Below are 20,540 nucleotides of genomic sequence, written 5' to 3'. Positions count from 1 at the left end.
TGTCCGTCCTTGACTCCATTGACTCCGTGCCGCTTTTCCATTCACAATGTCTCAATTCTACGCAGCAAATCCCCAGCCCAACCATGTTCCTCATCAGAGAGTCCATTCCACTCTAATCCGCCTCCGTAGCACTTCCGTCCCTCCTGTACAATCATCAGCCCAGCATTTACCACTAATCTTAGAACACTCACGGGATATACTTAATCCTCGCCTCATCCTCCATAACCGCCACAACCTCATCCGGCAACTGCCCACTAACCTTCGTAGCATACACACCCTTCACATACCCATCCAACCGCTGCCATTTTGCGACCCAGCTCCGACTCGGATCTGCGAGCGAGATCAGCCCTTCGAAGACTTGTGATGTGCAGTCGACTATGGCGTCCATGGAGCCTTCGAGATGGAGAAATTCTTCGCAGTTGGGACATCCTTCTTTGAGGAATCGCTAGAGGTGCTGTTAGTATTGTTTGTAAGGTGAAGGGGAGGAGGATAGGCTTGCGTTCTGGGTCATGACGATGGAGCAAACCATGCAGGCGCGGAGGTTGCGCTGCTGGCCTGGGGCAACGAAGTTGTCGGTCATTTTGCCTCCTAGGGGTTGTTTGAGATGCTGAATACGATTTTCTTTTCGAAAGCGTGTACGCGATTTGAGAGTATTTTGTAGGAGGGTTTGGGCAGAATGGACTTGTTGTTTCTTTGAAGATGTTGTTTGAATTCCAGGTACAAGTCGCGAGGCTGAGAAAAACACAGTCAAGTGATCTCTACAAGCCATTTCATTGGCTCGTGCGTAAGGCTGACAAAGCTCAACTTTCAAGGCGTGACAAACGCTCAACCATCAATGCCATAATGGGCCTGAAGACAGACATTATTGTGCTCTAAATGAGTTCTGGGGTCTTTTCGTTCCCATCTTATATATGGAAGCTTTTATGAAGTATTTCGAATGGTATCGACTTCCCGCATTGTTTGGTATTGCTTCAATCTCTTCATACTTAGCTAGTGCTGAGGACATGAGATAGCCATACAGTATTCTGAATGACTGATTTTCTGATACCGTGGGTAACTCTCCTTGAATCTACAGATATTATTCTGATTTTTAGACAATTCTCCATAACAAAATCTTCTTAGCTCCTCAGCGATGAATGCTTCTATTCGACCAGGGGCTGCAATAGATTTGGAATTAGGAGATACACATCCTACTAGATTTAATCTTCGTATCCGAATTAGCTCTTCGTATGAGTGAGTTAATTTTTGTTCGGAATATATCACGTGTTGCTTGTATACCTGCAACATTCGATTTGAAGGATCTGACAGACCTTTTACCAGCCGACTCGGCCAATCAATATGGGATCGATCACCTTACCGGATTTCCCCCAACTTAGGGAGCCATAGATGGGCAGCAGATAAACTTTTGAACCGGAATTGGTAAGATCTTACCTGTAGAAATATTGCTTCTCGAATGCATCGGCCCTGCTCGACATTCCGGGCTCTTTGCCTACTATGATTCCAAACCAGCTACCCCACGGTCGGCTCGTGTGGCGTAGCAGCGAGTCTTTCCCTCAGGATCCTCGACCCCTCACTCGAGATCGTCGACCCTGTTGTCTCCTGTCATGAGGTGGACGCCGTCTGAACTTTTCTCCAGATCTTGGCTTGATGTTGATTCCACCAATCACGATTCTGCGATGTTGCGGCTCTGATTTCCTTTTCCGATATTGGTAGCAACCGGACCGTCTATTCCATTCAATGGACTCACCTCAGAAGCATAAAAGATACCCGCAAGTCACCAACCAACCGCGCGCCTATGGCGCAAAAGTGGCGTTGATTAACGGTTGGCGGTCCCGGATACCGCAGACTAGGGAAACACTCAAGATGCTAGCCCCAGTCTCCTCATGCTTGCCTCTTTTCTGCATACGAGATGCGTCGTGTGCTGATCTCGGCCGTCGCCCACACGAAAGAACCTAGCGAAGACGGCGGGAAGAACATTAGAGCTCAGCTCTCTATACAACTCGGCCCGAAAGGGACAGACGAGCATCTCGACCTAAACAACTATCAAAAGCCTCTGAGCTTTGCAAAGTGTCAGTGCACCAGCAACGACATGCAGCCAGCCGTCTTACGATGGCGTTTTCTCTCTTTCTGTCAAAGTTCATCGGGTCACAACTTGTGGGGGATCCCGATGGATCTCGACCTCTATATTCAGGGGTAGCTCGTCTAGATTTCCTGATTGAGACTGCGGAGGGCTACATTCCGCTGTCGTTTGGCTCCAAAGATCATCCCAACCCCAGATTATACCCCATGAAACTTTCTATCGATACACGATTGGGCGACCTAGACCACAGATGTCCTGCGAACTGAACTGGGATCTCTGGCCGTCCTCCGAAACACTCGCAGCACCTTGTCCAATTAGCAAACTATGCCCTTACTCTCACATCATTTCCGTCGGTTTATCATTCATAGTGCACTCATCTACCCCAAATGACTTGTTCCAACACCCATAACCTCGGCTGCATTGCATTGCATGGGGTTGCATGGGGTTGCAATGTTGTCTATTAAGAGGGACAGTATGCCCTTGAGATACAGACCTTTCTATTCCTCAACCCATCGTTCTCTTTAGACGACTCAATTCAAGGCTCTTCGTGAGTACTGGTTAACTCTTCTGAATTGTATTTGGCTACGATTTCAATATGTCGGAGAAGCAGGTCCACGACATTTCGGCCGTCGACCATGTCGACGACACGCTAGAGAAGCCAGAGGCGGTGCAGACCAAGATTGTTATGGGCGATGAAGGCTTCAATCAGGCAATGCTCAAAGAGCCCCCTTCTCCATTCAACGTCATTGCGCTCCAGCTCTACATGATCTCTGTTATCGGCTTCTGTTGTTCGACTTCCAACGGATTCGATTCCTCCCTTTTCGGCTCTCTCCTGGCCAACAAGTCCTTCTTGAACTTCTTTGCCGTGGGCTCCGTCGGTCTCAAAGCTGGTATCGTCTCCTCCATGAATCAAATAGGCGCTGTTGTATCGCTTCCGTTCGTTGGTCCTGCTATTGATACCTTTGGCCGAAAAGCTGGCATGTTCATTGGTGGTTCAGTCATCATACTCGGTAGGCTACCTTCATGCTACTTTGTGCACCTAAATCGAATTAGCTTCAGGTCTAACACACTTTCTAGGAGTTATCATTCAAGGAACTTGTATTCACACTCATAGCGTCGGTCAATTCATGGCAGGGCGATTTTTTATGGGCATGGGAATCAATCTCATCTCCGCAGCTGGTCCTGTCTACGTTGTTGAAGTCTCCCATCCAGCATATCGTGGAATTGTAACAGCCTTGTACAATGTGTTTTGGCCTGTTGGTGCTCTTGTTGCCAGTTGTGCTTGCCGAGGAACCATCACATGGGGCAACAACGCATCATGGATCCTACCCATCTGGCTACAGATGATGTTCCCCGGCGTCGTCTGGGTCTTTGCTTATTTCCTCCCTGAGTCTCCTCGGGTAAGCTTCTTCACTTTTCACTTTCTCTGTTTGTTATGTTCCATTCGTGTGGCTGACCAAGTTGCAGTGGAACTACACCAACGGCAAGGCAGACAAAGCGAAGGCTTTTCTCACTAAATATCACGGCAATGGCAATCCTGAGAGCGAATGGGTTAAGCTTCAGATGTGGTATGTTCCCAATTCATAACTCCTTTCCCACAACCAAACTCAGTCACGAAATACGCCTCACTCCCAGCCCCATGTACTAAATATCACTTAGGGAATATGAGGCGTACCTAGAGCTTGAAGGAGCAGATAAGCGTTGGTGGGATTACCGCGCGCTTTTCCGTGACAGAGCCTCCGTCTATAGACTTATGAGCAACTGCCTTGTTTCTCTCTTCGGCCAATGGGCAGGAAATGGTAAGTCATCTTCGTGGGATGTCGAGTTTTACCAGTGGAGAATCAATTTTTTGGAAGGAACATGATGCTAATAGACCTCGATAGGTGTTGTGTCTTATTTCCTCGCCGGTGTTCTCGATACTGCAGGTGTCAAAGGTATGTCAGAGCACACCCTCCTTTCATTATTTGAAGCAACGACACAAACGATCACATTCTACTAAGCTTGCGAGAGCTCTGCTGACCTCTATTCTCTCATCTATAGACCCTGTCATTCAAACCGATCTCTTCACTGCTATGAACGCAGTCCAGGTCATATTCGCCGTCCTTGGCAGCACATTGGTCGACAAAGTTGGTCGTCGCCCACTTCTCATCTGGGTCAACGTTGGCTGCGCGGTCTGTTGGATCGGTGTCTCTACAGCTTCTGGAATTCAAGCATCGAGAGGCGATAAAGCGTCTAGTGCTGCTACAGTAGCAATGATCTACATCTTCCAGGTCGTTTACTCTGTTGGTTGGACTCCCTTGCAAGCACTATACCCTGTAGAGGTTCTCTCCTTTGAGATGCGTGCCAAGGGAATGGCGTTCTCTGGTTTATTTGTCAATATTGGTGAGTCTTAACCAGTCCTCAAACATGCTCCAAGGTCATTTGCTAACAGTCCCAGGTACTCTTGTCAACCAATTCGGATTCCCCGTTGCGCTTGCAAATATCAAATGGAAGACATACCTTGTATTCATGTAAATTCAAGTATTTCCTTTGCCAACTTTCTGCTATCGAAACCTTTTCACATTAGCAATTACTGACATGTGATATCAGGGTATGGTGTGCCATCCAAGCAATCATCATCTACTTCCTCATCCCCGAAACCAAGAACCGCACACTAGAAGAGCTAGACGAGATCTTCAAGGCCAAGAATCCAATGAAGGCATCTATTGCCAAGAAGAAGGTCAACCTCGATGCCGATGCCAACATCATTGGTGTGGAAGATCTTGATGGATCCGACGTCAAGGCTTAGTCTGGGCGATGAATTAATTAGAGATGGCTTTTGGTGGAAAGGGGTAGAGAAGAAGGGAAGATTTCGGAGGCAGATTTGTCCATCGTCTTAGCTACGAGACTTCTATGAGATTTTAATTTCGTGCTCTTCGTCTGCAATCAATCCTCATGATATACTACTTGTGATGGAACTGCCAAATGTCCCAATTTCAGCTGGACAATTATTTTCGAAAGCAATCCCAAGGCGAAGTGACAAGTAAAAGGATAAAACAAGAAGAAAAGTGAGCAAAAACCTAAACAAAAATACCCCCTTGCACGAGTACATACATGGCCCAAAAAAACTTACATGAAGTATTCTCTACATGAGGGAAAGCTTGTGTTGGCTCTGGTAACTTAAGATCAGCGTCTTTGTACCCAAGATCTACATTAGTTGTGTTGTAGTTTGGAGAGTCATTTCGTAGCATGTATAGACAGATTCGTAGTATGCGTTTCCGTCACATTGAGTGTTTGAAAGTCCCCTAGAACCTGCTGATTCGAAAAGGCGGACATTCAGATAGCATTATAGTCACTCAATTGCTTTCTCAGTGTCTTCAAAGTGTCTTATGCTCTCCAAAATAGTGACTGGGCATACTTATCACTGACATACATAATATTCACATATAATACACCCATACAATACAAATCCCCTACTCACGCATCAACATCCCCACCAAATCCCACGGGTCTCCTCCTCCCACCACTCTCCGGCACAATCGCCATAGCCTTATAAACTTTCCCCATTCCACTCCCTCCTCTATCAACCAACCTCTTCCACGCCCCCTCAATCCTCGTCTTTTCCTCCTCTCCTTTCAAGCCCTCCATCAACATCTCAGCCCTCTCCTTAATCCCCATAGCCTGCAAAAATGCTCCCTGCTCCACCGCTCCATGGACCTCTACACCAGGACTAGCACCCAGAGCCGCTTCAGCTAGAGCAGTGAAATCCACATCTGTCGAAAGATCGACGAGTCCCGGCCAGCTGAGAGGAGAAACTCGTTTGTGTTCTCGGATACCCCGTAAGGAGTTAGTGGGGATCGTGCCAGCTGGTCCGTAATCGAGGATTATGGCTGCTCCTGATGGTGTTTGTTTGGGTTCTTCTTTGGAGCCTCCTATTCTTTTGGCGAATTCTTGGGCGTAGGCGTGAGATTCGGGGGATATTTCTATCAGGGAATCGGGGGTGGATTTCAGGGCTCGGTAGCGGGGTGATATCTCGGGGAGGTAGAGACTGTGTGGAGTTGATGCTTTTGAAAGTGTGAGCTGGAAATCTGGAGGTGGGTTGGAGGATTGTTGGGATTTGGGAGTGTTAAGAGTGGTATGTGTCGAGCTTAGAGGAGTTGGTGAAACGACCATTTCTCGCCATTGTGGACCTTTGGGTTGCCTGGCAGAGGGAGAGAGTTCGTGTTGTCCTGTTGGTGTTTGGATACTCTCTTGAGATGAGTCTGAAGGTGCTATTGATTGGAAAGCATGAATCGGGAGAGCATCGAAGAATTCGTGAGCTACTATGAAAGGACTTTTGTCTTGAACTGATGGCACGTGAGCAAGATTTTGTGGAAAGGAGAAGAGCTGGCTGACCTGATGGTACAAATTTTATATTCTCTGTCCAGATGATAGGAAGATTTGCATGCTTGCTTATGCTTTGATGTCCAATAGATGTCTCAGTCATTGGACTATCTCCACATAGAAGCTGCTTCTGAGCTTCTCGTAGAGATGGACTCGCTTCTACCAGGTATACAGCTTCTATACTAGATGCCATTGGTTTGAAATTTCTTATTGTCTACATATTCTATCAGCAAGAGGCTTCCGTAGTGTATGCCAGGTTTTAAACATACTCGCAACATATCATCCATCAAAGTGCCTCTTCCAGGACCTATCTCAACCAACTCCACACCCTTGGTCTTCCTTCCTTGTGCCATCCATTCTGCCACAAACCAAATACCAATAAGTTCTCCGAAGATCTGAGATATTTCAGGCGACGTAACAAAGTCTCCTTTTTGCCCAAATTGGTCTCGTCCTTCTTGGCTGGACATGTAGTATCCTCCCAAATCCGATGTCAAACACATTCGCATGAAAGATGCTAACGGAATCGGACCTGTGGCCTGTAATGATGTTAGATGTATCCTACATATCAAAGACAAAGGGTATAGGTACTGTTATAGCTTCAGAGAGCTGTTTTGCAAGAGGCGTAGACCATTGTCGTTCCTCCGAAGACGACCACCTCACAGCAGTACATGGAGCTCTGTAATTCCAACGAGGAGCACTGCGTAAAGCAGTTCTCGCCTGCTTGCATACGATTGACCTCATTTTGGCCTTTCAAGATTGTTACCGTCCCATCTCAATCTGTCTATATTTTTTTGGTCCAGAAGTTGTAGCTCGGCTGAAGCTCTACCCAAAAAAATATCTCGGATCTCGACAATGACGCCGCTCGATAACAAAACAACAATAACAACACAATCACAAATGCTACCACGATGAGCACGAAACAGAAATCCCGCTGGGCAGACGACGAAGAAGATGCCGTGCTCGAAGCTCAGCGCAAGAAAGAAAAGGAAGAAAAGAAGCGCGCAAAAGCTGAGAAGCAGCGACGCGCAGATGAAGCAGCTGCCCTCCGAGCAGCAGAACTTCAAGGTGAAGCTGCGGCCGTCGCAGACTCCTCAAACAATAATACAGAGCTCTCTTCTCGGCCTGCTAAACGGCGGAGAATATCGCCAGAGATTGAAGGTGTGAAGGTGGAATTGCCTCCGGCGAAGCTGTTAAGGTTTCCCAGTCCGGAATGGAAGAAATGTCGCAGTGTGGAGGATTATGAGAAACTGAATGATATTGAGGAGGGTGCTTATGGATGGGTTTCTAGAGCGAAGGATTCGAGGACGGGGAATGTGGTTGCGTTGAAGAGGTTGAAAATGGACAATGCGAACGATGGGATACCTGTTACTGGCTTGAGGGAGATACAGACTTTGATGGACTGTGAACATCCCAATATCGTTGCTCTACAAGAGGTCGTTGTTGGGGAGGATACGAGTAAGATTGAAAAGTACGTCTCTATTCCCATTATATTCATGAAGATGTCCATACTAACACTCTCCAGTATCTTCCTCGTCCTCGACTTCCTCGAACACGACCTCAAAACCCTCCTCGAAGACATGTCCGAACCCTTCCTAACCTCAGAAATCAAAACACTGCTACACCAACTAACCTCTGGCGTCTCCTATCTCCACCAAAACTGGATCCTGCACCGCGATCTCAAAACCTCCAACCTTCTCCTCAACAACCGCGGCGTCCTCAAAATCGCAGATTTCGGCATGGCCCGCTACTTCGGCGACCCTCCCCCCAAAATGACCCAGCTAGTAGTAACCCTCTGGTACCGGGCTCCCGAACTATTGCTCGGAGCGGAGCGCTATGGGACACCGGTAGACATGTGGTCCATCGGCTGCATATTCGGGGAACTCCTCACCAAAGAACCTCTACTGCAAGGGAAAAATGAAGTCGACGAACTCTCCAAGATCTTCGAACTCTGCGGAATACCCACAGAAGAAACCTGGCCAGGCTTCAAGCGCCTTCCTAATGCACGCTCTTTACGTCTTCCCCAGAACCCCGTCTCTCAGGGCTCGGTGCTTCGAGCTAAGTTCCCGTTTTTAACTAAGGCCGGGAGTCAGTTGCTTATTGATTTACTGGCTTTGAATCCGGGGAAGAGACCGAGTGCGCAAGAGGTGCTGGAACATGCGTTTTTCAGGGAAGAACCTAGAATGAAGAGCGCGGAGATGTTTCCTACGTTTCCGAGTAAGGCGGGGCAGGAGAAGAGGAGGAGGAGGGGTACACCGAATGCACCTATGCGAGGCAATGTGCCCGAAATTAAGGCTACGGATTTCAGTGGTATTTTTGCCGGGAGGGAGGACGAGGAGAAGGGCGGTGGGTTCTCGTTGAAGTTGATATAGAGATCAACTTGAAGAGAGGCCTAGTAGGAAGTGGGAAGTTATAGCTTAGCTAAATCAGCTATAGCATATAAATACAGACTTGGGTACAAAAGATAAGCATGTATGAATAACTAAACAAGTTTTCAATCTTGAAAATAACTTTCATTTCCACCCATTACTTATTGACTTCTCCGCTAGCTATGCATACTCAAATCGTCATAATATATCCATGAATCCAAAACGCCAATATACCCAAACCACAGCTCAACCAGAAAGGAGCGTAAATTCCAACCAATTACACCAATGCCCATATCATACCCACTTTTTTTCTGGTTGCACAACCCTCTCTCTCATGTTCATACAATCTTACCAGATGATTCCAGTCCCGCTAACAAACCATGTGAAACTCAACACAGTCAGACAACACATCCCAAACATCATCCCCAATGCCTTCTTCTCCATGTCCCCCAAGGCTCCATTGCAGGTTGCACACTGGAAGTCTGCCAATGGAGTATAAGGCTGAGGCGTGTACATTCCAAAAGTATAGGAGTCGTAAACAGCAAGATATCCAGCTTGGGCAGTAGCACTAATACTACTAGCCGCATCGTAAATGATCAGTGTATACGTCTCAGTCAACAATGGATTCTGCACAGCCGTAGCTTGGTAATTGCCCGTATCCCATGTCACAGCACCCGTGTTATTAGCAAGTGTCTGGTTCATGGAGATAGTGTAGACCTGGGAATTCGCAGAGCAGGAAGCGAGGATATTGACAGCGGTAGGCGTTGCTTCAAGGGAGGTATAGTTCCAGCCAAATGTAACGAAGTCTCCAATCTTGAAGTATTGTTCTCCCGATGCAACGGCGGGGGTCATCATCGAGACTCCTCCTGCTGGGAGACGAGCATCGTACGAAGTGTGGTGGGAAGTTGATGTAGTTTTGTTCGAACTCCCAGTAGCTGATGCATCTGCTGAACCTATCGAGAATGTCGTCGTGCCCCCAGAATTTTTCGCCGTGGTTGTGGCTTTCCCTGTCGCTGTCGGAGCAGAAGTTGTGGATGTTGCTGTTGCTGTGTCTTAGATTTGTTGTCAGTCTCGTTCTCTCAAACCCTAGCGGTAAAAATTAGTTGGGAACAGCACTCACTATTGCTATCTTGTCGTCGAACTATGATGGAATCGAGCTCTGGTAACCAGTTTGGCCATATTGGCCATGCTGCTGCGTATGTGGAGAGGTATAGGAAGAGTATCGAGTATATTTGGAAGGTTTGTGAGGCTCGCATCGTGGAGGTGTCGTTTGTTGACAGTCCCCTTTAAATCCGTTTCAATCTTCTCAAGTCGTCCAAATGTCCACTTTTTTCTTCCTAAGATATAATCTGCACGATCTATCGTATGAAATAGTTATTCGACGTAAGATTCAAGCCTTGAGTTGTCAGGTTCGTTCCTACAGGATGTTAGCAGCCGCCCCTGTCGACCAAGCAACGCCACCACGATCGTTCCCCAACGCACCTTTCAACCTTGACTTCTTGTCTTCTTCAACAGTCGTGCAATGGCCGAACGAGTGAGGCCGTTAAGTAACGAGAGAATCGAGTATTAGGAGAGGTAATTGAGCGATTGTGGTGATGGACGACAAGGAAATTGGAGAAATGAGGAGATCATGGACCATCGAGGACCCGAAGGTTTTAGTGCAGGGTTGGTCTTCTCGTGTTCTGTGCAAGGCCTGAGCCGACCGAGCTAGAGTAGCTTAAAATAGGTTTTGCCTCTCCCCAATTTTTTTAAGCTTGCTGAGAGGTACGAACTTGAAAAACCTAAATCTTTTAATCGTGTTATATACTTGAAATGTCTTGAAGATGCTTTGCATGTCGCAGGTCCCGACGATGAAAGCAAGTGCAAGAAAGAACACCATCAAGGTACAAGGGAACCGGTACTCAAGGGTCCCCTTTTCAAGAGCCGGCCAAATAACCACTAGCCATATCACGTGGATTATATATTCTGTCCTCGAGCACTTGAATTTGAGGAGGTACTTGCCGTCCAAGTTCTTGAATTCAATCCGAGGATATGCCTCGATGAACACTACCAACTCCTTGCCTAGGAGTAGAAGTTTCAACTCGAATCATATGATCTCCTACTCAGCTCAGCTTGATGCAGTACACCTCATGTCAGCCCAAGCCTCAGAAGTCAGTCAGCCTTCACTGTTGAAGCCGTGAAATACTCCTTAGCATCACATAATTTCTCCTCCTACAGCTCACACATCTCGCGCCTCTTCCCACAGGTGGTGGCCAGTGATGCAGGATTTTTATGCCTTCCTGACAGTACTCGCCCGTTTGGTTCCAACACCAACTCCTCATCTCCAAACCCACTCTCCGTTCGTGCCCGCACTCGTATTGGACGATGTGTAGTACACACATTTGTGTGTTGTATTAAAGTGTCCTCGCAGTGTCCCAAAGATCGAGCGGTAGGGTGGGGAGGTGAAGATATATGGCCTACGATACAAGAGAACCGATCGTATATAAGTTTAGGGCTCAAAGAAAGTATTCTAGCTTCAAATGATAACATGAAGGCTCCACCAGCTACCAAACATCGGAGGAGCTGTCAATGAAGGATTCAATGCAATTCTATCATTGTTCTCATCACTTGACGAGATGACACTTCGAGAAGTCTGAACAAAGGCAAAGACGAACCAAAACATTACTTGTTGGTGTATTTATTTGTGCTCATGAACAAGCTCCTGCACATGGCGAATCTCAATGACCAGCACATGTAGGAACATTCGAACCGCTTAATGCAGCAAAAGTCTCGCTCTTACCATAAACGCCGTTTCCCCTTAGAAGACAGTAGTTCCGACATCCATGCAGCCAGAACCAGCACGCCCGCTCAAGTACTATGAATATTTATAATCATCGCATATCGTCATCCGCATCGCCATCAGCATCATCATCGAGGGGAGCTCCTCCAGGTATAGATCCGGAACTGTCAGCACTTCCGACAGATATTTTCCTGCTGCTCCGTGCTAGGGCAGCAGCCTCGCCAACTTCCATCGCATGAAGTTTCTTCTTCCTCTCGATCTCGAAGATTTCGTCCTCGTCACCCAATAACGTATGACCTGGAACCACATCAAAATCACCTTCTTCCTCCTCCTCATCTTCCTCGCCTTCCTCTCCTTCACTGCTTTCCTCTCCACTCAGGGTAGAGCTTTCGATTTGGATCTTGGGACTATCCTTCACTGCGCTTGGGCTAGACGGCCTCGAGTCAGGAGATAGACTGCTATTTGTGGCCTGGTTTCTCTCTGAATCGACTTTGCTAAGCTTCCTGCTGTTTCGTTCGCTGTCGGGATTGTGAGGTTTTAGAGTTGGGTCAAAATGTGCTGGAAGTCCGAGAGCTAAACACTGAGAATTAGTGATTACCTCGAGACTTGGGAGAACAACTCACCGGCTGCCACCTCATGTGCCTCGACATCCGGTTCATTGGTTGCCTCGAATATGCTGTTACTTCTCGAACCGATCTCTGTCTCATGCTCTTCGATTCCGCTCTCTTTCAATATCCTGGCATAGTCTTGTCGAGTTGGGTCCTGCTCTCTCTTCTCCTTCTTCTTCAGCCTCTTCTCTGTTGGCCTTACTACAACGACAGGTATGGGCGAGTATTGTAGACACCACTTCGAGAAGGAATTTCGTTGGTTGATGAGCCCTTGAATGCCACCGAGACTTCGGCCCCGAGTACCAACAATGAGCATTGCTGGTTCGTAGAGTTGGATCTGCAGAGCAATTAAATTAGCAGAAGCTCTCTCTCTTTGCTGTACCAGTAGTAAATCCTGGAGCTTTACCATTTTCCCAAAAGTGATCTGAGTCTTGCCTACAGCATATTCCAAGACAATACTGATGGCCTTATTAACGTCGCTCCTTTCTTGGATTCGTGCCATCAGATTCTTCGCATCCTTCTGGTACTGTCTACGTTCAACATTCCGATCACTGACATTTTTGCTATCCTTGTCGACAACCCTGATGCAAATAACCTCGTCGCCATCGTCCACCAATTCATCCAGCATCCAAGTCAGGGCAATATCGGAGTAATCATTCTCATCTATGCCAACCATGAACGTGCGAGAGCGTCTCTTGTACTGGTAGCCCTTGTGCTTGACATTGAGAGTGAAGGAAATGGTGTTCTTCTCCGTCGGCTCGCCACCTGCAAAGTTGTCGAACGAGACATGATTCTGAAATCTACTATTATCCGAGTCCTCAGTCAGTGCCATTGTCCAAGATACATTAGCAGAAGAGCAAGGGGCACAAAATTGGAAAGCCAAGTAAGCGCACAGCTCCAGCTCGAGCCCACCTGCGCACGATTTGAGAAGGCCAGAAGCAAAGGTGGGAAGGTGGGGTAACCTTAGGGCAGGTCACCCGCGCTGTTCCCTCTTGGCCGTACTCCGGTGGTGGTAAGCGACTCAAGGCTGAATGAATCGCGGTACAGTGGAGGGTCGTCTGATTTGGTAGATCCCGCCGGTATAAATTAAACCGAGCCCCCTAGAAACAGGAACTTTCTTCTTTCTGCTCCAAATTCGAGCAAAGGGTGAGAGAGAAAGAGGACTTACGATTCGGCAGGGGGAGACCGCTCGCGTACTCGCGATGGAGGCTTCGCTTTCGTGGACCCCGTCGGCTTATGGGCACCATTGGATTTAAAGGAAATGCTGGACGAGGATGAAACTCGATAGCGAAGGCTGGGGTTTCGCTGGACGTGATCTGCTTTGACATGTTCGATGATCGGATCAAGGCGCGCAGATGTGAAGGACGTGGAAGAGTCGTTGGTGCCAGGTAGAGTCAGTGGTGAAATGGGCGGACTGGAAGTTTCGGAAGCAACTGGACGGCCAGGAGACGTGGGAGACGTGGACGAGTCGGACGACATCGTGACAGGCGGATGTTAACTCTTTAATCGCGTTCGCCTTCTCAAGCTTGAGCCTCGTAAGACTGCGGATGATTGAGATTGACTGAACAACATCGACGTGGGTTGGTAGTGGTTGTGTGGAATGAGGAAGAAGCTTTCTCTGCAGAAGCTCTCTTCAAATATTCGGTAGCCGTGCTGAGCTCATTGATATCGGAAGGCGCAAATGGCTTTGTCACACGAACACCACAAGTGAATTGCTTATCAAGTCAACAACGATCCATAGGAGACTGTAGAGAGGCCAACGAAGATGGAAATCTGTTGATGCAGAAGGATTTGATGTGTGGAAGCAGTCGGTGTGTTGATGAAATGCTTTACAAAGGCAGCCCAAGCTTGGCTCTGTCTGTCAGCCGTGCCTCCGCCTCCCAGCCTTGTCCACCAGAAGTGGATCAGTGGATTTCACATGACGAAACATCGTGCGATTCAACGCATCAAAGTTGGAGAGGAAGTCGTCTGGGTGTTTGCATTCATATTTGATTTGTCTATGTATCTCAGAACACTATACTCAACGGAAGCCATCGTCTCCATATGCCCTCATCACGGAGTCCGAAGACCGCTTTTCCCCATACGCCATACCATGCAAAGACCCCAAAACCCCAGACTGCAAGGAAAATGGAGCGTCGTTATCTAGTATGTTCGGGCCAAATTTCGGAGGTACCAATCAACCAGTTTACGACCAACCTTTGCTTCGGAAATGTGGATCAAGTCCTAGGATAATTGATTAGCAGGTGATATCTGAAGATGGTGCAATTCTTACTCCTTGCATGGCATAATCAAGATCATTAGAATTGACTATTTCACCATCCAGAAGGCCATTATCCGTCCATCTGATTTGTCTGCTTCTCTGCTTGTTCACCAGTAACCATCCTCTCAACTTTTCTGGCTCAACCTCCAGGAAGCCTGCCAATTTCTTCAAGTCCATGGTTGTGTAGAGGCGAAGATAGGACTTGACAGTTGGGCTCCACATATTCGTCTTGACTTCGTCCATGAAGATGGCCAAGTGATGCTCCAGCGGGTCGACATTCAGCTCTGGGTTGTCGAAGTCGGGAGGTGTAGGAGAAATGAATTTTGGGCAAGAGGAACGGAACAGCTCCTCAAAGATTGGAAGTGACTCCGGTCCACCACGCTGTAGCTTCAAGAGCTGGTCACCATACTTCTCACGGAGAGCAGTGTGGATAGTATCATCAAGTCTGGTTGGGTGGAAAGCCACGCAGATGGCAATCAGGGCGTACATTTGGTCGTTCTTCTTCGAGATCGAGTCGTACTGAGCGTTCTTCTGGAAGTTCTTGGTTCGAGAAACGTAGATGAGGATGTGGCTGAACATGCGGATGGCATCTGCGTATCGGCGCATCATCATGTAGGAGAAACCAACATAGTAGTAAGTTGTGAAGTGCGCCGCCATGACCCGGGCGAACATAGCCTTCTTATTGAGCTCAATATCATCGAGAGTCTTCAACGCAAGACTGAAATCTCCCAACAAGCAGTGAACCCTCAGCAGACCAATGATAGAGAAGTATCCAAGCATTCGGTACAGAGACTTGGAGCCGTAGTCGCCAGCCACTGCCATAGGCTCCTCGTTGCGTTTCATAGCAGCCAATTGTTCGTTGATCTGAGATCGTTGAATGAGGGAGTATAGGACGTTGAGCACGCTGTAGCAGCCCCAGGTGTTTGGTGCTTCGCGGAGGATGGTAATTTCTTCTTCATTGTTTCCCTGCCGCGCGACACGGTTTCTGTACGAGCAGAACGAGTTGAACTGGTAGATAAATTCGTCAATAACATCCCAAGCCCAGTAGTACTATTGTCAACGTCAGTAAATGGCCATTGTGGGGAGTCTGCGGAGTGCGCACAGAAGGGGGTTCCAAATCGACTGGACCGTCCGAGTTCAAGATGAAGTGGAACAAGCTGCAGTAGTTGTCATAACTAGCAAACTTGACCTCGAGAGGAGCTGAGAAGTCAAGAGGTTGTGCTGCTGCCGCAAGTCTTGACTGGATGTCATCGGTCTGTTGTGCCATGCTCATCGAACTGACTTGTTCCAGCTCTTCCATGCCTTCATACTGAACTTGCTCGCGGTAGTCGGCGGCGAGAGCCTCCTCCTCGATATCAGAGTCCTCGTCCATGGCTCGCGACGGAGCACCGCCGTTTTGAAAGGCGCTCATTGTGTATTCGTGGTGGTGTCAAGGACAGAGGAATGGTTGGAGGGGTTAGGTTCAAAAGTCTCGAAATTTGGCTAACCGAGAGCGCACAATCTTTATCTTTTGTGGTGGCCTTAATAGTATATTCGAGAATGGGCGGACGTGAATGAAAAGCATCACGTCATTACAAATTGAAACCATGTGTAATTTTCTTGAGTTTTAACAGTCTTGTTTTTTTATTTATGATTTCTTGAAAAATTAACAGATATCACGTGATGCATCTCTGGACGTGGACAGTACCTAGCAGGGAACTGTTCAGGTAGCACTTTTTCGGGCTCCATTATCTATAGACCTGTTCTGTTTTGGAAATACCCGAACACGTTTTAGAGTACCTGGCAGTAGAAAAGTTCGCCATGGCTTATTATTCCAGAATTCAGCTCACTCAAACATACTGAATTCTTGGTTCTAATTTTAGTCTTTCTATCATACACAGATAAGTCAAAGCTTGGTAAACAAGTCGAGCTGCCCGGCAGACAAACACGGACTTGCTGTATTCGAAAAGTATCTAACATTACAGAATAAAAACATAATAAGAAAAGTAAGTCATAAAGTTCGTCAAGCATCTATCTCACCCCAAGCATGTTCGAGAAGACAAAATTACACACCAAGTGCCTTTGACCTCATTGTCGGACCTGCGCTGACCCTAACCATATGTCGGCTTTGGCGCAAGACCGATGTTGTCACCCGAAAAAGAAAGGCGAAGGGGGCTGTCCTGCTGGTGAACAGACTGAGAAATTCTCATCCTCTCGGTGCTGTCATTAGGCTTCTCGAAGACAGCTTCTCCAGTTTCTCCCTCGGGCTTATTCCTACTTCTGATGAAAGCAAGAACGATGACAATCATCCACAGCAGCCACATAACAGCAGCGACGACGCCATATGCGATTTCTCCTTTTACTGTATTGCCCGACAATTGAAGACCGAGACCACCGTTGATGATACCGAGTGTAATCACAGCTCTGCCCCAGAAGATACTATTTCATGAGTCAGGTCTAGACTTTTGTGATTGATTCGAAGAATTTGAGCGCCTCGTGTGCCGTAGTTCGCAAGACAAGGGTCGAACGAGGCTTAGAGCCACAATTTCCAGTCCCTACATAGGGATAAGGCAAATAAAATGAAGATAAAACTTACTGAGGGTATGTTGCAGCATTGGGTCGGCCTTCACGCTTATACAGAAGGTGATGCGTGAAACCAGAAATGGGCTGCAAAAGCAGACATCCCACGACTACCAGTCCAATAATCGAATGGTATTGGTCAAGCTGTTTTGACACAACTGCCATCCATACGCCCATACCCATGCTGCTCAGAACAATGATATATGTGAATGTCATCCAGCCAGCGTGGACCCAAACCAGGCCCGGGAAACTCAGAAGACGAATTGCCATGGCGCCAATGGGGAAGAAGAGTACGAATGCAATAGGAGCCAAGATAGCATGAGCCATTCTAACATTGGCATAGTCCGCCGGCATCGAATCGCCACCTACAGAGGATGAGCCCGACGATGATGATCCAGAATTGTTTCCCGATGATGTTGACATTGCTGTGGTGGCCAGGAAAGGGTTGGAACTGCTACCACCACCAGCGTTCTGGAGATTGAACGTCGTTTCTCCGTAGTTACTGTGCTGAGCAAGATTGGCAGAAACATCGTCTGAAGAGATCACAGAACCGGTCTTGTATGCCCAGATCCAATTAGAGTTCGTGTCGGTGAGACTCATGGATCCACCAGTCCATGTATTACAGTTTGAGCCTGAAAGATCAGCGAGGATGTGACTGAGAATATGAGCTAACTTACATCTGACGTTCGCAGTCATTACACCGTTTGAGATTCCTGAGCCTCCTAAGAGCGTTACATCCGTGGTAGTATCTGATTCGGGTTGTCTGTTTCCAGAACCAAGACGTGGTGAGAGTGTAACATTGTCCCCCGCCGAGTTCGCGTAGATCATAAATATATTCGCTCCTGTCATAGATGTTCCCTGGCCCAACCCTATCCAGGATAATGTTGAAGGCCCAGTGATTTGAAAGTATATATCGCCAGAACCGCTAGATGCAGTGGTAGCAGGGACGTTAACTGCATAGCATACGTTGCCAGAGGGACAGTAAGTGACATTTTGGGCAACAACGCCACAAGAAGCTGTTCAAAATTAACATGAAGGATTCAATCAAAGATTGAAACACTTACCCAAAGCCAGGGCTCCGAGCAGAGAAGAAAATTGCATAGCTGTGGACTTGATAATCAAACAATATGAATTGGGCGTAGAGCAGGTCGTTGGACCAGCAGATGGACTATGTAGTATTTCTATCACTCAGGACTAGGCCAAGAAAGCACTGTCCACCGAGGCATGGTCAATATCGATGATCGATGATGCGCTACCTATAGACTGAAGACGGTCGAGAATCGCGCGGCGGCCAAGACTCTTTGGGACATTGACACAAACTTAGGTGTGGTTTTAAAACAAAGTCGATCGGGGAATAAGCCTTCGTTAAAGGTAGCATCCCGAAATCTTACAACGCCGTGGAGGAGGATTGGGTGATAAGAGCTATGCTTGGCTGCAAGGGGAGACCCTTGAATCACCGACTTCCAGACGCCTTGTGTCGCAATGAACAACAACAGGCCGCGTGGTCTCAAACAATTCAAACCATCATCTTGATGACCTCTGCCCAGGAGAAGTTCCTCAGGACGATGCAATGACAATGCGCCTTGCGTTGTGGCACTACCAATATCTTCCTAGCCTTGGGTCGATTTTAAGTTGACAGTGGGGGTCGATACCGCATCCACGCCCCAGGCACGACTTTGTAAGTTGACTTCATGATTATTGGTGTGCTGAAACGCAGATCACAATCAGACTTTGTGTCGGGATTCAGACTTGCTCGATGCTTAATGCCCGATAAAAAGTCTGCGGAATCTGCGATACATGCCGAACCGTTCGATGAGTATGAAGGATGGACCGCCAAGCTTGACGATATCGATGACCGTGGGACTAAGGTAGTGCGGGGCGTACCGGTAGTTCCACGAATCTCCACCCAATCCAGACCATAAAGTGACAACCACTTGTAGGTCTAGTGAACCGAACGTCCACGTCAGGAACCGAGAGAAACATATCAATTGTTAGGAGTGACATTCTCTCCCTGCTCTTCTCTATACGCAATCGTCCGTACCTTTTTACACGGCAGACGCCAGGCGATCGCTTATAAATTGCCCAATGAGAAGCTTCGGGATTGTCAGCCATCAAACAGAGATTGCTACATGTCACGAGATCCATCGATGTCATCTGTGCTTAATGGTCGTCATGGACCGATCATCACCCGTAGATCATGCAGGTGTCAGGTAAAAGCGTTATTTAGCTTTCTCGGAGTTCTCTCCTCACAGAGAGTTCTTTAGTACGTCTATTCTCGTTTTGAAACGCACCACTATCTGTTGAGAACATATTCATTCAGCATCTATAGCTTTTGCATGATGCTGTCTTGGTCTTTTCGACCAATCTTCGACCAATATTATCGATTTCAAGAATCCTCTTTCGCTCAAGTTTTGCGCCTCCGCCTCCGCCTCCGCCTCCGCCTCTGTTCGTATGCGTTGTGTCATATTTTTATCGGTTTGGAACAGTATTGGGGACACCCAACCCTCAAAACGTAATTAATGGATCTTAGACAACGAAATGAGACGTATCAGACATCTTGAATGAGTGGAATTGATGAGCGATCAAGAGACGTCGCTAGAGGGAGGCTCAAAGTGTTGAGAAGTCCGCAAAGCACCTGCCTTCTAGAAGATTGATGAGCATGAAGTGGTGCTTGCATCCTTCTGCAGTTCAATAAACTACATTTTCCGTGTAGTGCTGATTCCTTTGTTGTACAATTCTAGTAACAATACATGAGCTCACCTCGATGCTCGCGGTCTTTCCGATACTCGTCTCACGTGATGGCGTTAAAACCCTTTCTAAGCAAGTATTGAAGTTCACTCGAACACCTAGGGGTGGTCAAGAGGAGTAGGATGAAATAGACTCGTCCGTAAATCGAACTGGCATAACATACTAAAGACAATGGGTTGTCCTGCAGCCGACGTGTTCCAGTAACTTGACAGCATTTACTAAGGGTGATAGAATCATTTGCAGGATTGGTTCTAGTAGAAGTGCATAACACCATACTAATGAAGCCTTCGACCCCGCCTGCCTGGAACCCGCTGCAGATCGTTGAACTAATCACCAAAGCCTGTGGATTCACACTTTCCGGATCCTCAACAGAGCTTATGGGTTATGGCTGAACGGTAGATGCTCAAGTCCAACGGGTTCGGCGTATCCGCTGTTCCGTAATTTTTGGTACGACTTCCCCGTTGACTATCATCGTACTAGGGTTCGGCTATTGACCATCCCGTACAAGTGTAGTCCCAGAAGAAAGTCAACTCAGACCACCGAATGCCTGGATTTTTCCCCGTAGCTTTCTATATATTTTTCAAGACTACACATGAAGAGATACGCAGTAAAGGATGGGGCGAGAACACAAGCCGTTGACTATAACAACTGCACCGGGATGCAAGGCACAGTACATAAATTTGTGCTATAACCAAACGAGGCACGCAGGCGAAGGATGGGGTCTGGAAGGTTTCCCAGGGGTAATATTCAAGAAATAATTGTGCTGATATATCATGAA

General features: G+C 47.5%; 9 protein-coding genes across 9 annotated transcripts; 3 read left to right on the top strand and 6 right to left on the bottom strand.

Annotated features, from left to right (window-relative positions):
• Position 1: 1 nt before the first annotated feature.
• Positions 2-716, bottom strand: LY89DRAFT_682688 (transcription initiation Spt4). Its single transcript, XM_018214546.1, has 3 exons — positions 500-716; positions 192-445; positions 2-143 (listed from the first exon to the last, which is right to left on the bottom strand). Exons 1-3 carry the CDS (start codon positions 578-580, stop codon positions 113-115), a joined length of 366 nt encoding a protein of 121 aa, XP_018074206.1. The 5' UTR covers positions 581-716; the 3' UTR covers positions 2-112.
• Positions 717-2,436: 1,720 nt separating this feature from the next.
• On the top strand, positions 2,437-4,937 carry LY89DRAFT_463246 (MFS sugar transporter-like protein). The gene is made up of 8 exons (XM_018207702.1): positions 2,437-3,090; positions 3,158-3,480; positions 3,548-3,648; positions 3,740-3,879; positions 3,964-4,014; positions 4,121-4,462; positions 4,518-4,590; positions 4,670-4,937. Exons 1-8 carry the CDS (start codon positions 2,676-2,678, stop codon positions 4,866-4,868), a joined length of 1,644 nt encoding a protein of 547 aa, XP_018074205.1. The 5' UTR covers positions 2,437-2,675; the 3' UTR covers positions 4,869-4,937.
• Positions 4,938-5,434: 497 nt separating this feature from the next.
• Positions 5,435-7,340, bottom strand: LY89DRAFT_641156 (DUF185-domain-containing protein). The gene is made up of 4 exons (XM_018211701.1): positions 7,031-7,340; positions 6,712-6,978; positions 6,455-6,656; positions 5,435-6,405 (listed from the first exon to the last, which is right to left on the bottom strand). The coding sequence occupies exons 1-4, from the start codon at positions 7,181-7,183 to the stop codon at positions 5,537-5,539; spliced, it is 1,491 nt and encodes a 496-aa protein (XP_018074204.1). The 5' UTR covers positions 7,184-7,340; the 3' UTR covers positions 5,435-5,536.
• Positions 7,321-8,909, top strand: LY89DRAFT_611740 (kinase-like protein). The gene is made up of 2 exons (XM_018210596.1): positions 7,321-7,910; positions 7,965-8,909. Exons 1-2 carry the CDS (start codon positions 7,351-7,353, stop codon positions 8,809-8,811), a joined length of 1,407 nt encoding a protein of 468 aa, XP_018074203.1. The 5' UTR covers positions 7,321-7,350; the 3' UTR covers positions 8,812-8,909.
• A 51-nt stretch (positions 8,910-8,960) lies between these two features.
• LY89DRAFT_682685 (uncharacterized protein) lies at positions 8,961-10,058 on the bottom strand. The gene is made up of 2 exons (XM_018214545.1): positions 9,929-10,058; positions 8,961-9,860 (listed from the first exon to the last, which is right to left on the bottom strand). The coding sequence occupies exon 2, from the start codon at positions 9,658-9,660 to the stop codon at positions 9,157-9,159; it is 504 nt and encodes a 167-aa protein (XP_018074202.1). The 5' UTR covers positions 9,661-9,860; positions 9,929-10,058; the 3' UTR covers positions 8,961-9,156.
• Positions 10,059-11,507: 1,449 nt separating this feature from the next.
• Positions 11,508-13,824, bottom strand: LY89DRAFT_462912 (uncharacterized protein). The gene is made up of 4 exons (XM_018207699.1): positions 13,364-13,824; positions 12,602-12,998; positions 12,211-12,532; positions 11,508-12,160 (listed from the first exon to the last, which is right to left on the bottom strand). Exons 1-4 carry the CDS (start codon positions 13,672-13,674, stop codon positions 11,679-11,681), a joined length of 1,512 nt encoding a protein of 503 aa, XP_018074201.1. The 5' UTR covers positions 13,675-13,824; the 3' UTR covers positions 11,508-11,678.
• Positions 13,825-13,844: 20 nt separating this feature from the next.
• Positions 13,845-14,386, top strand: LY89DRAFT_462934 (uncharacterized protein). The gene has a single exon (XM_018207701.1). It carries the CDS (start codon positions 14,015-14,017, stop codon positions 14,339-14,341), a length of 327 nt encoding a protein of 108 aa, XP_018074200.1. The 5' UTR covers positions 13,845-14,014; the 3' UTR covers positions 14,342-14,386.
• LY89DRAFT_462933 (eukaryotic translation initiation factor 3 subunit L) lies at positions 14,387-16,044 on the bottom strand. Its single transcript, XM_018207700.1, has 2 exons — positions 15,558-16,044; positions 14,387-15,505 (listed from the first exon to the last, which is right to left on the bottom strand). The coding sequence occupies exons 1-2, from the start codon at positions 15,864-15,866 to the stop codon at positions 14,432-14,434; spliced, it is 1,383 nt and encodes a 460-aa protein (XP_018074199.1). The 5' UTR covers positions 15,867-16,044; the 3' UTR covers positions 14,387-14,431.
• A 384-nt stretch (positions 16,045-16,428) lies between these two features.
• LY89DRAFT_462857 (CBD9-like protein) lies at positions 16,429-18,436 on the bottom strand. The gene is made up of 4 exons (XM_018207698.1): positions 18,079-18,436; positions 17,692-18,030; positions 17,031-17,646; positions 16,429-16,873 (listed from the first exon to the last, which is right to left on the bottom strand). Exons 1-4 carry the CDS (start codon positions 18,113-18,115, stop codon positions 16,546-16,548), a joined length of 1,320 nt encoding a protein of 439 aa, XP_018074198.1. The 5' UTR covers positions 18,116-18,436; the 3' UTR covers positions 16,429-16,545.
• Positions 18,437-20,540: the final 2,104 nt, after the last annotated feature.

This window comes from Mollisia scopiformis (genome assembly GCF_001500285.1).
Source record: "Mollisia scopiformis unplaced genomic scaffold LY89scaffold_7, whole genome shotgun sequence".
NCBI lineage: Eukaryota > Fungi > Ascomycota > Leotiomycetes > Helotiales > Mollisiaceae > Mollisia > Mollisia scopiformis.
This window is presented reverse-complemented; position numbering and strand designations above follow the sequence as displayed.

Bases quoted from the DNA above. Each gene is read 5' to 3' on its own strand.
- LY89DRAFT_463246 (XM_018207702.1), top strand. From the start codon at position 2,676: ATGTCGGAGAAGCAGGTCCACGACATTTCGGCCGTCGACCATGTCGAC. The intron at 3,649-3,739 runs GTATGTTCCCAA...AATATCACTTAG, and splicing joins TGGGTTAAGCTTCAGATGTG to GGAATATGAGGCGTACCTAG. The intron at 4,463-4,517 runs GTGAGTCTTAAC...TAACAGTCCCAG, and splicing joins TGGTTTATTTGTCAATATTG to GTACTCTTGTCAACCAATTC.
- LY89DRAFT_682685 (XM_018214545.1), bottom strand. From the start codon at position 9,660: ATGACCCCCGCCGTTGCATCGGGAGAACAATACTTCAAGATTGGAGAC.
- LY89DRAFT_462857 (XM_018207698.1), bottom strand. From the start codon at position 18,115: ATGCAATTTTCTTCTCTGCTCGGAGCCCTGGCTTTGG. The intron at 17,647-17,691 runs GTAAGTTAGCTC...CTGATCTTTCAG, and splicing joins AATGACTGCGAACGTCAGAT to GCTCAAACTGTAATACATGG. The intron at 16,874-17,030 runs GTAAGTTTTATC...CTCATGAAATAG, and splicing joins AATGCTGCAACATACCCTCA to TATCTTCTGGGGCAGAGCTG.
- LY89DRAFT_462934 (XM_018207701.1), top strand. From the start codon at position 14,015: ATGAAATGCTTTACAAAGGCAGCCCAAGCTTGGCTCTGTCTGTCAGCC.
- LY89DRAFT_682688 (XM_018214546.1), bottom strand. From the start codon at position 580: ATGACCGACAACTTCGTTGCCCCAGGCCAGCAGCGCAACCTCCGCGCC. The intron at 446-499 runs GCAAGCCTATCC...CAGCACCTCTAG, and splicing joins CCATCGTCATGACCCAGAAC to CGATTCCTCAAAGAAGGATG. The intron at 144-191 runs GTGAGTGTTCTA...ATGATTGTACAG, and splicing joins GCGAGGATTAAGTATATCCC to GAGGGACGGAAGTGCTACGG.
- LY89DRAFT_611740 (XM_018210596.1), top strand. From the start codon at position 7,351: ATGAGCACGAAACAGAAATCCCGCTGGGCAGACGACGAAGAAGATGCC. The intron at 7,911-7,964 runs GTACGTCTCTAT...AACACTCTCCAG, and splicing joins GATACGAGTAAGATTGAAAA to TATCTTCCTCGTCCTCGACT.
- LY89DRAFT_462933 (XM_018207700.1), bottom strand. From the start codon at position 15,866: ATGAGCGCCTTTCAAAACGGCGGTGCTCCGTCGCGAGCCATGGACGAG. The intron at 15,506-15,557 runs GTGCGCACTCCG...CGTTGACAATAG, and splicing joins TCGATTTGGAACCCCCTTCT to TACTACTGGGCTTGGGATGT.
- LY89DRAFT_462912 (XM_018207699.1), bottom strand. From the start codon at position 13,674: ATGTCGTCCGACTCGTCCACGTCTCCCACGTCTCCTGGCCGTCCAGTT. The intron at 12,999-13,363 runs GTAAGTCCTCTT...CTCGGATAATAG, and splicing joins CGGTCTCCCCCTGCCGAATC to TAGATTTCAGAATCATGTCT. The intron at 12,533-12,601 runs GTAAAGCTCCAG...ATTGCTCTGCAG, and splicing joins AGATCACTTTTGGGAAAATG to ATCCAACTCTACGAACCAGC.
- LY89DRAFT_641156 (XM_018211701.1), bottom strand. From the start codon at position 7,183: ATGAGGTCAATCGTATGCAAGCAGGCGAGAACTGCTTTACGCAGTGCT. The intron at 6,657-6,711 runs GTATGTTTAAAA...TAGAATATGTAG, and splicing joins TGATGGATGATATGTTGCGA to ACAATAAGAAATTTCAAACC. The intron at 6,406-6,454 runs GTCAGCCAGCTC...ACGTGCCATCAG, and splicing joins TATAAAATTTGTACCATCAG to TTCAAGACAAAAGTCCTTTC.